Here is a 12708-nt window from a genome sequence, read left to right on the forward strand (position 1 = left end):
TTTCCATTTAAATGTGTTAAAGCAGCTGTAAAGACATGAAGTGATTCGTCTGATCTCTTTGCAATTCTTATGTTTTTAAGCAGAGTTTAACAAAAAAATGTAATCCTTCTGTCTTTTTACATTCAAATGTAGTTATTATTAACACCTACTCCACTGCAGCAGTCTGAGGTATCAATGACAACAAAAAGGAACTAATCAGGTCTCTCATTTATTTAGTGAGCTTATAAGTCATAAATAAACATACATTTGAATTTCAGTCTTCTTCATAACCAAATGGGACATGTATCTGAGTCTATTTTTGGATTACGTATTTATAATAGGTGGTTTGAACTGAAAGGTGTCAGATGTCCTGCCAGTAGTGACACACTGAGCTGATGGAAAAAGGCTTTAAAAACCATTTCCTCTCCACATGTGTCCAGGTTTCAAACACCTTTGTCTCCGTCTTGTGCCGAGCATGTTTCCTTTTGTTTGCTGCTGACAGAAGAAGCAGCTGGAAGGCGTGGGTGTATTTTCACTCTGCTAATGATTTAGGTGTAGATAGATGAGAGATTGGAGGTGACACTAACTACCTACTATAGCTTTCTGGGAACCATGAGTCACTCACAGGTAAACTGGTAAATGATCTGGCTTTAAGCCGTTTTTTGTCATGCATACAGTGTACTATTTTTGATGGATAAAGAGCAGAAAAACATGGGAACAGTGCAGAATCTTACCACAATGCAGAGCAGTCAAAGTTGATTAGAAGCCATTTATGTGGGTTGAAGTTGAAAGAGTCTGCAAACTTAACAAGAAACAAAAAATTAGTATGATTTTGGTGTCTGACTGGAAACATAATGCAAAACCAACTTTAAAGAAACAACAAAATCTTGATTTTTAACTCCAACAAAAAAGCCAACTTAGAAGATAGCTCCTTTTGGCTAAACCCACCCATTTTTATATGAGCAAAAGTATTGGAACATGTGACTGACAGGTGTGTTTTGTTGCCCAGGTGTGTCCGAGATGAGATGTTGATCTCTTGTCTCATATTCATTTACTGATGTCCAACCCTAATGTTTTCAGTCTTCAGCAGAAATAAAGGAACTGGCCTCACTGTTCCTGTACTTTAGGAGGGGAGTGTATGTTCATGTCATATAGGAACCGTTTGTAAAATACATAACTGCAGAAACACATCATAAGGCATCTTTATTCTCTATTCCTGATGCAGATTCAGCCTTTTCACAAACATCATCATCTCGACTAAAGCAGGCACAATTTATTTGAAATGCAAAAGAGGTACATGCAGCAAAAAGCTCCCTGTTCCCAGAGAAATCCAGTCTTTCCTGGCAGCGTTTATTTAAACACAAACTAACCTCTTTTCTTATCTGTTCCAATCTTATTGTTCGCTATCTTTTGTAATATCCTTTCTCTGAAACCATCAATGCAATATCACAGCATAGAGAGGCAATATGAGGCAGACTCCTGGCTGTCTGTTGCCATGCAGACTGATTCAAAGGGGGCTGGTTGCCTGCTCACCCATCATGCATATCCTAGCAACCAATCTGGAGGCAGGGCTGCTGTTCTCTCATTGTAGAAGACCAAGTTCATCCTGCATGTCCTCAACTTATAATTTTGTAATGACCTCTTAATGTTTCAAAGTCATTAACCAGTTCAACAGTATGCAAATGCAATTGAAGATTACTTTGGTCTAAATTTGATAACTTGTGATTCCCACTGTATTAAAAATACAGCAAAATGTAAAGACTGGAAAAAAATGCATTAAAATCAGGGGGAAAAAAGTTCTTAACACATCTGTAGCTAATTCTACAACTAAATATAAGCAGGATAAAAAATGAAAAACAGTGTTCTTTCTACAGTCAAATCAGTTTTCTCTGCTGGCCACCAACATTGTTTGAACTTGTGTGTCTAATAAACAGCGGTATATAAAGGTCTAACGCTGCCTCAGGAAATTACTGACTCCTTATCTCAGCGTCTCAGCACAGCTCAGGGAGCAACAGCTGCCTCGGTGAGCCTCAAAAGGAGGATTGATTCTCCTACGGTGCCAACGATTGTTCGGCCTATTACTCACTCTCGCATGCTTCCTCCTTGACATTAACGTTTTGCCATTTTCAAACAGAAATGAACGATTGGATATAATCAGTATGCGGTCAGTGTTTCCTTTCAATAGATGTTATGAGGGAGATATTTCACAGGCAATTGAACACAACAGGTTGTCCTGTCATTCAACAGCAGTGTGGATCTTATAGCAGGTGGGTGACCACTTTGAGTGTTTGCTCACTCTTATAAACACATTTTGAAACCACCAAGTATCTATCTCAGAAATCTAGAAGAAGAAAAATGTCATACTGTCACATATTATCTACATGAATGTGCCGTCTACACACCTCAACGCCATTCAGCAAAGGTCTGAACTCTGGGCAGATAAAAGCACTTCCTGCATACGCTGCATCAATGTGCATCCACATGTTTTCCTTATTACCTGGAAAAGACAGAAATCAGAGAATATGCATTCATTTCTTGGGGAAAAAATACAAATTAAATCACTCACAAGTTAAGATGCAAAATTACTATCAGTGATTTATAAAATGCATGCTTGGAATTTCAAACATTCCATCAGATCTTTAATTTTTTCCCTAAAGATTGAGAAACTTTCAGATTTTTTTTTTGTTTTATTTTCATACATGGTAGGATTTTTGCTGGCTCTAAGATGAAGTTTCTTGTGTACACGCTGATCTGATCTGATCATTCTTGCACTACAGCAGACCTCAGAATGGCATCTGCACTTTTCTCACAACACAACAAGCAAGCAAGACCAGCAATAGATCACAGCAGATACACTTTGGGCCATGAAGGTCAGTGTATTTTCTGGCAGTTCCATTTCCTGTTGGAAACCAGCCTCAGAAATCACTGGTGAAGAGGAGGTGGCAGAAGGAACTAGCCAGAGCCTTTAAGGACTTTTTGTCTCACAGAGGATGGCTATAGAGCGGTTCATGCAGACATCTGAGCAGTGCCAGACCAAATTTAAAGATTATTTGGGAGACTTTTTCACCTTTATTAGAGAGATGGGGCAGTGGAGAGAGAAGGAAACAGGGATGAGAGAGTAGGGAATGACATGAATGCAGACCACCTGCTTACATGGGGCGCAACGCAACCACACGGCCACCTGCACCCCAAGATTTAGAGCAAATGTAGAAAAATCCCAGACCACAGTAGCTTCAATGAGAAGAACTGGAAATGTTTCAGAAATATGGATGCCATTTAAGGCAACAAACCAGTCAGCAGGGGGAGAGTGGAGGGAGTTGATATGGCCATCACCCTGCTAGAGGTGATGATGGAGTCTTTGGTAAGATTTTTTTGGTGTCATTAGACTAATATAGTTTTTATTAAAACTATATGCATGAGTGCTATTTTTGTTGTGTTGTTTCTTGATACTGTTTTTTTCTTCTTCTACACTATTCAACATTTTTTTGCAGAATAACAATAATGACTTAAATTAAGTTGAATCGTTTTCCCTTTTATGCTAAATTTACCTTTAAAATACCAGTTAAATACCACTGATCAGAGTATCTATTTTGAAGCTATAAAGCAAACTGAACTTTACAATCTGTTTCCTGTTGACTCACATAAAGGCCCCAGCTCGCTGATGTGATCAAAAGCACACGATGGAGTAGTACCGAGTGTCGCACAGAACTGAAAGACACAAACACACAAACCATTAACAACATGTACATTTTTTAACTGTTGTTTACTTATTTTCTTTGTCACAAATACAGCACAGAGGCTCTTGATCATTTCTCAGGATAAGATGAAATCTAAATTTACTGAACCCATTGAAACAAATTGTTGTTATTCAAATTCAGATAGATCTATATTATCATATATTCAGACATTAGATTTGACTGGATGATCCAGAACTGCTGCAGCCTCCTGATGACTGTGCTCTGATAGTGATCTGTGGGTCTAGATGAGACAGAGATGATTGTCCTTAACCACATAGACAAACATTAGGTTCCACAAAAACAATGTTATCCTTCAACAGAGGCCTCAGGGTGTGCAGAGCAGCAACACGGCCTAATCGTATCAGAGAGAGAGAGTGTGGTTTCATGTGCTGCAAATGCAATCCAACAGAAGATGTTTAGAAGATGCTTTATGTTGGAGATGTTTCTGTTGTTTTGTGTGTTAACCCTGTGATTTTTTACATAGAAAGGGATAAGTCCAGCAGCTTTGTCCTCCTCCACCATCTTCTGAAGTGCAGCTCCTACGACAGCGTAGTTTTCATCTGAAGGAACCTTCCTCATCATTACTCCTCCAATGAGGGCTGCACGCTCCACCGAGGAGTGAGCCTAAGGAGAGAAGATGCAACATTTATGGTAGATGCAATTGTTTATATCGCTCCTTTTTCTTTGTGTTAACTAGTAAATATACTACTCCAAATTTAGTTTGAGTGAATTTCTTTCAATTTACATTTATGTTATGTGAGAGGGAGTGCACAATTAGCATAGTTCCAATACTAAGCAGGAAATGGTGTTGCTGAGAATTTACAGCTGTCACTTTTTGAGCCTTACATCCAGTCTTACTGATGTGTAACAGTGTAAAATAGCCTATTCATTTGTCCAGCATAAGCCATTTAGGATGGGAACAAACTTCCAAACTTCCTCTTGGTCTTTTTATGTTGAATAATTATAAAAACACATATTTATAGTCCATTAAATTTCTTGCATATTCATTCAAATGTTTCAAACCCCTTAAGGACTTACAAAAGCAACTTTTTTCAGTCAATGCTGGAAAACAGGCTTTAAATGATTCATTCTCAACACAGACTACTCCCATGTGGATGATTAATTTTATCTTCCATTACCACTGTACTGTTATCAGCCTTTCCCCTTGGATTCACTGATTCATTACTGATCATGCTCAAAAGATAAACATACAAAAAAAAGGAAAATATCAAATCATCAGACATGCACACCCCAATAAAAAGGCTGTGTTATTCAATAGAAAGCACACAAACTGCCCTCCTTGTAAAGGTCTGCAAGGCCCTCGGGCGGCTCTCTAACCCAATCACAGAGTCAGCCTGCTATTAAACGCGATCAGAGCCACAGCCAGCATGACCCTCTGTCTCACTCAATCACCGAAGAACTCTCTCACTGTTACTGAAGTAAGCCTCAGAGTTCACAGTTCACGGAGACCACTGCTGAATGAGTGAGACACTTTGCAGATGTCGTCATGTTTACATGAATATTACAAATACTGATTAAAATGAAATTTTTTATAAAAATGCCTTGGAAAACCTTCGATATACAGTGTTTGGGAAAGGGCAGAGCCTTTGAAAAAAAAACTCAGAGGGTGACTGGATGAACGTTCTGTCTGTCACATCTTTACGGGTAAATCAGAGCAACAAAACATATGATGTCGTCGCCACTACCAAGGTGTGCGAACTGCATAAAGCTAAACATGGCAAATATAGACATGTCAGTACATGACTTTTGTCATTTTTGAAAAGAAAACAACTCGCTGTTGTTCTTTCTTTTTCTTTTAACAAAGAAATGTCGTCCAGTTCTGATCAAACTGGTGCTTTAGCAGCATCCATGCTAATGTCTTCCGCCATAACGTCACCGGCCTCTTGTTGCTACTTCCTTACATCACAACTCCACCGTGCCCGAAAGTACTGCCCCTCATCGCTGATTGGGCCTGTCACTTTCTAACTGGGCCCAAACGGTTCAGACGGGAGCTTTGCAAGATGGATTCACCAGTGAGAAACAAGGAAACAGGCGTATCCATATACTTTGCAAGGTTGTCAAGTCCACTTAAATCAGAAGGGTATTTAAAAGATATTAGACTTTAATTTTGATGCTATTATCTTTAAAATAGTAACAGGAGGCATAAATGTGGTGTGCGCTTCTGCATTAGACAGGACTGAAGTCACATTGGAAATATCTTTTTCACTTACTTGGTCTGAGGTGTACGCCACTAGTTCAGACATGATGGTTCCCTCAGATTTCTCCGGGTTTGAGGCCTGGACACGTCTGACGGCTTTACATCGAGCAGCAAGTAAAGACATCAGTGTGGCCTCACTGGCTGTGCCCTGTAGAAGAAGAAGAGGAAATATGAAAAGACATCCTGCTCCATTGTTGTTGTTTAGTTTGTATACCTGCCTGGATTGATACATCACTTTCACAGTCAGGGAACTTTTCTGTTTTGGTTTCCAGCAGTGAAAACTTGGTCTCAAAAGCAACTGAATCTAAACCTGATAAAAAATAAGAGGCATGGTTTGGATAATGTGTGGCCCACTCACCACAGTTGATGGCAAAGGAACCAGAGTTGACATTAGGGTTACTATGCATATTCACCTGTTCAATTGCTTGTTAACACAAACAGCTAATCAGCCAATCACATGGCAGCAACTCAATGCCTTTAGGCATGTAGATTTGGTCAAGACGACTTGCTGAAGTTCAAACTGAGCATCAGAATGGGGAACAAAGGAAATTTAAGTGACTGTGAAAGTGGCTTGATTGTTCATGCCAGATGGTCTGGTCTGAGTATTTCAGAAACTGCTGATCAACTTAGATTTTCACACACAACCATCTCTAGGGTTTACAGAGAATGGCTTGAAAAAGGTAAAGTATCCAGTGAGTGGCAGTTGTGTGGATGAAAATGCCTTGTCGAGGCCAAGGAGAATGGGCAGACTGGTTTGAGATGATAGAAAGGAAACAGTAACTCAAATAACCACTTGTTACAACCAAGGTATGCAGAATACCATCTTTGAATGCAGAGTATGTCAAACCTTGAAGCAGATGGGCTACAGTAGCAGAAGACCACTCCTGTCAGCTAAAACAGGAAACTGAGGCTACAAGGCTGCAAGGGCTCATCAAAATTGGACAGTCCAAGATTGGAAAGATGTTGCCTGGTCTGATGAGTCTTGATTTCAGCTGCAACATTTAGATAGTAGGGTCAGAGTTTGGCTAAACATGAAAGCATGGATCCATCCTGTCTTGTATCAACAGTTCATTGTGGTGGTGTAATGGTGTAATGGTGTGGGGGATATTCTCTTGGCCCACTTTGGGCCCCTTAGTACCAACTGAGCCTTATTTAAATGCCACAGCTTACCTGTGATTGTGGCCAACCATGTCCATCCCTTTATGACAATAGTGTACTCATCCTCTGATGGCTACTTCCAGCAGGATAATGCACGATGTCACAAAGCTCAGATCATCTCAATCTGGTTTCTTGAACATGACAATGAGCCCACTGTACTTCAATGGCCTCCAGAGTCACCAGATCTCAACCCAATAGAGCAACTTTGGGATGTGATGGAACAGGAGATTCACATCATGCATGTGCAGCCATTAAATGTGCAGCAACTACATGATGCTATCATGTCAATATAGACCAAAATATCGAAGGAAACTATGCTACGAAAAAAAGGGGGTCCAACCCAATACTACCAATTTGTACCTAATAATGTGGCTGGTGAGTGTCACTGTCCTAACATTTCCTCTCTGTCTTTGCATTGCAAAAAAAATTAGATTACTGAATCAGTACCAGAAGTTCTGTTTACAACCACAAAAAGCAAATAATCTAAGTAACTGAACAAAGTGACAGATGGCACACAGCAAACACAAAATAAAACACAGCTCTGTCCATGGTGCTAAAATAATAGCTGCCATTGTATATTTAGTTAGTCCATATGACTAAAACAGAATGGATCAGTTGGATTTTAGTGGGAACAGACTAACATCACAAAATCATAACAGTACAACGCAGGACTGTAGGGTCAGACCCACAAAGACGTGCAGCTTAGGCAATTCATTCATTGCGTCTCCCCCTAAATGTGTCAATTTGTTGATCCTGTATCAGAATACAAACTGTTCCATAAGTCACTACTGGTCCAGTCTGATCTTTGAGAACTGTTTGAAGCTCCATGATGAGAAAAAATGTGTTTGCTTAGGTGCCTGAGGGTATTATTCTATATTGGAAAATCAATGAAATGTTCCAATCATTTAGTCAATAAACACCTGCTCACACAGGCTGTAACAGGATATGTCATTAGTGTAAAACATTTGCAGTCACAGAGTAAAACTAAGCTCCACTTTTAAAGGTAAGAGACCACCAGAGATGATCAGACAGTCCAATTTGTCTTTGTTCTTATCCATGCACAGACTGAAAGGACAAACCAACAGCAGCAAACATCAAGCTTCCATACTTAACAAAGCATACTTCCTGTTTCCTTCCCAGCTCACAAAGCCCTGATCTACAGTGTAGTCATGAAATGCTATGACATTTTATAAGTAATCATTCTTTCCTATCAGTTGAAAATGTTTGGGTGATTCTATTTTGATGTAAACAACTTTGAAACTTCCCTTCTACTGCTAAAAGTCATGGAAGCATTAAAAACTGCCTTTAAAACCTTTACATAGAAAGAACCCTGATTTTCCATTTAATGTTTTAGTAATTATTCTCATCTGTTGTCGCTTTGATTTATTTAATTATAGGAACGTTGTCTTTTCCACCACCAGAGTCTAGTGACTCACAGGGAGTAAAAAGGGAAATCTAAGGTCAGTGACGCATCTTTTTGTCCCCTTTGTGTTTGCATAAGGTTCATAATAATAGCTGTCACAACACTCATTAGCCGTGCAGCAGTGAGAAGAGCCCTGGTGGTTGCCATAGTGAGAGGGTAAGCTACACTTAAAAAGGCAAGCAGCAAGACAGAAACAAAAAAACAGCAAACCAGATGAGCACACAGCCTAGCACTCAGGTGGTCACAATGGAGGAGGCATGAAATGATCTGTCATCAGAGTGCGCACTCATGCTCCAACACTCATCACACAGATAGATAGAGCTCGTCTCTGCTGCCACCGCGTTTCAGTCAATGGAACACTAAACTAATGCTTCGCCTTTCACCACACGAAACAATCTCCATCACCGTCATTTCTGCTCAACAGTGGATGACACATTAAAAGGCAATTTCCTGCCAATTTTCTGCCAGTGTGAGCAACCCAAAAGAGGAGGCAAATCAATAGTCAGCAAAGTGCTCATGAATACAGGTTAGGGGGAAGTGAATGAGTATGTTCTCAACTTTGTTTCTATCAAAGTCAAACTTAAAAGTTTTTTTAATAGTTAGAAGAGTAAGGTACTCAAGCAGGGGGGCCATATGGGGAAAAAGGTAAGGGAACATTGCTGACAGGGGTCCTCGAAATATGATGGCATACACACGTGGACAAAATTGTTGATAGCCTTCCATTAAAGAAAGAAAGAAACTTGAAACTGGCAAAAGTAATAATGAATAAAATGTACTGAAAATTAACAAATAAAATGTAGACATTGCTTTTGAATTGTTGTTCAACAGAATCATTTTATAAAAACAAACTAATGAAACTGGCCTGGACAAAATTGATGGGAAAAAAGAATAAAATAATTTGACCATATGGACATGTTAAACTAAGGTATGTCCTGTAATAAGCATCACAGGTGTCTTCAAACTTGTAATCTGTCAGTCTGCTTATTTAAAGGGTGAAAAGTAGTCACTGTGCTGTTTTACCACACTGAACATGGACCACAGAAAGCTAAGGAGAGAGTTGTCCCAAGAAATTTGGAGAGAAAATGATAGGCAAGCATGTTAAAGGTAAAGGCTTTAAGATCATCTCCAAGCAGCTTGATGTTCCTGTGACTACAGTTGCATATGTTATTCAGAAGTTTAAGGTCCAAGGGACTGTAGCCAACCTCCCTGCATGTGGCTACAAGAGAAAAATTGATGACAAATTGAAGAGACAGAAAATAGAAATGGTAACCAAAGACCCCAGAACAATTTTCAAAGAGATTAGAGGTGAACTCCAAGGTCAAGCTTCATTAGTTTCAGAACACACCATCTGTCACTGTTTGAAGTCAAAGTGGACTTAATGGAAGACAACCAAGGAAGACTCCACTGTTGAAAGCCACTCATAAGAAAGCCAGACAGGAATTAGCCAAAATGCATATTGACAAGCCAGGAGGATGTCCTCTGGACGGATAAGCCAAAACTGGAGCTTTCTGTCAAGTCACATCAGGTCTATGTTCACGGATGCAAAAATGGAGCATGGAAAGAAAAGAACACTGTACTTCGTGTGAAACATGGAGGCTCGATTATGATCTGTGGCTGCTTTGCTGCATCTGGCACAGGGTGTCTTGAATCTTTTCAGGGTACAATGAAAACTCAAGACTGTCAAGGCATTCTGGAGCAAAATGTACTTTAAGAAATCTTGGTCTCATAATGAGCCAAAAATACACAGCTAAAAACACCAAAGAATGGCTAAGAACAAAACATTGCATTATTCTGAAGTGGCCTTCTGTGATCACAGATTACAGAGATCGCCTCAAAAGATTATGCAACAAAATATTAAGTTAAGGGTACCATCAATTTTGTCCTGGCCAAGTTCATTAGTTTGTTTTTTAAAAGGATTCTGTTGAACCACAGTAAATTTGTATTTTGACTTTTGTCAATTTCAAGTTATCTCAGTGACCAACAAGTTTTTCTTTCTTTAACAGAAGGATACCAACAATTTTGTCCACTTGTGTAGTTGGCTCAAAGCTTGAGTGTCATCTTTTTGCCATTCATGTATATATTTTACTCAATAACAGGTGCTATGTAAAATGTAGTAAAGTGCAACACTCTCTAAATGAAACTTAAGTAAAAGTAAAATGACTGAATTTAAAAACTACTCAAAAAAGTGCACCAGAAGGCTATGTGAGTAAATGTAAGGACTTACTTTCTAACCCCTGGGTGACAATAATTTGACATGAATCATAAAAAGCATTACTGTAATCACATTACATCTGTCTGTAATGCTAGTGCTGCTAACTTAGTAACAGCTTTACTGTTACTGTAATATAATGATCTTGTTACTGTACATCCTCCAATTACTTGTAAAACAGGATCACAGAAAAAAATAAATCAAACGCCCCTTTCAATGCACGCACAGGCGACTGACACATCAGCTCAAGTCTATGAAGGAAGAAGAGGAAAATGGTAAAACAGTTTAAATAAAGACATCTTTAAATGTGTGGAGACATGAACACTGGGTTTGTTGCACAAAAGGACAAGAACGTGACAGTGAATTATAAACTGTACAACCATGCAAAGCAGATGGATTTGCTAGACTCTGTGTCTGTCATCTGCCAAATCCATCTTGAAAAGCTCCAATCTACATTTGTGCTGCACCAAACACTGTTTGGACCAATCAGCATCATTTAAAGAGAATGAGGCAGTAGCTTTGGGTGGGGTTTAGTTATATTAGCCATTTGCCATTGCTGCCTTAAAACATTCCTCCAATCACCTTCCAAGAATTTTTGAAAAGTCTTGCCCTCCCCAAACACTTCCTATGGGAGCTTTCCCAGATGAATGAATGAGAATGAAAATGCAAGTCCTATGTCATCACCAAAGATAAATACCAGCATGCTTCCAGCTTGGGGTATTTTCACTTTGAACTAAACATGACATTGTTTAGCTGTGAATCAGGGGTTGAGTCGGTCATCTTCCAGTTACAGGATAGTCCTTTGCTTCTATAGCTACATGTTGATGGGTCCTTGAGCAAGGAACTTTGACCCCAAGTTGTTTTCACTGCTGTGTCAGTGCCGTGTGAATGCATATGAATGGGACAAGTTGATACTGGTGGCCACTTTGGGAAAGCCACTAGTGGGAAAGCGTGACCTGCAGTGTAATGAGCCCTTTGAGTACTCAGGGGACTGAAAAAGCACTATATAAGCTCAAGTCCATTTCTTCCAAATTTCTGCTTCCTTTAAAGCATTAACCCTTGTGTGGTGTTCATATTTTTGTTACTCAGCCAATGTTCGTGGGTCTGGTGGACCCGCTGCATTTGTGGGATTTTAATTCAACATACTCAAACAATTTTATGTTAAAATACTCAACAGATGTTTACTTCATCCCAATTACAAGCAATATAAAAAGCATTTATGTTTAATATTTGCCTTTTGCCTTTGGTAGATCATATTTATCATTTAAATTGCTACTCGTTTGTATTTTGTTTTGTAATAAAATGTTATATAATCACGATATGAACGGAAAAAAATCAAAGTTACAAATTAAGCCAAATTTTTTATAGCTATTGATTATTATTTATTTGAACTTCAACAGAAATTTTACCCATTCAGGTCAGTTTACACAGCAGAAATTGAACGCATACAGTTACCATGTCAGTCTAGACAACACAGCCCCACTGAACAGACTGCCTTATTATACCAGCCTATACAACACATGAGGGGCAAAGTTTTTTTAAAGGGCAGAGCCTTTGAAAAAAAACTTGGAGTGTGATAGGATGAACGTTCTGTCACATCTTTATGGGCCAATCAGAGCAACAAAACACGCGACATAGCTGTAACCAATTTGTGCATGTGCAGCTACCGAGGAATAATGTGAACCATGGCATCTGTAGACATGTCAGTACACGACTTTCGTCATTTTTGAAAACAACTCACTGCTGTTCTTTGTTCTTCTTTTAACAAAGAAATGTCGTCCAGTTCTGATAAAACTGGCACTTTAGCAGCATCCACGCTAATCTCTTCCACCATAATGGCATCGGCCTCTTGTTGCTGCTTGCTTACGTCACAACTCCGCCACGCCAGAAAGTACTGCCCCTCGTCGCTAATTGGTCCTGTCACTTTCTAACCGGGCCCAAACGGTTCAGACAGGAGCTTTGCAAGATGGATTCACCACTGAGA

At 39.4% G+C, this 12708-nt stretch overlaps 1 protein-coding gene across 1 annotated transcript in view; it reads right to left on the reverse strand.

Annotated features, from left to right (window-relative positions):
- Positions 1–12708, reverse strand: part of ddc (dopa decarboxylase) — a 32933-nt gene that overhangs the window by 13014 nt on the left and 7211 nt on the right. The window contains exons 5-9 of the mRNA XM_041794379.1: positions 5948–6082; positions 4197–4340; positions 3621–3687; positions 2382–2476; positions 714–781 (exon numbers count right to left, since the gene is read on the reverse strand). Of these exons, the coding sequence (XP_041650313.1) occupies positions 714–781; positions 2382–2476; positions 3621–3687; positions 4197–4340; positions 5948–6082 (509 nt within the window). The remainder of the gene's footprint in view (positions 1–713; positions 782–2381; positions 2477–3620; positions 3688–4196; positions 4341–5947; positions 6083–12708) is intronic.

Source organism: Cheilinus undulatus, linkage group 8 (assembly GCF_018320785.1).
Source record: "Cheilinus undulatus linkage group 8, ASM1832078v1, whole genome shotgun sequence".
Classification (NCBI taxonomy): Eukaryota; Metazoa; Chordata; class Actinopteri; order Labriformes; family Labridae; genus Cheilinus; species Cheilinus undulatus.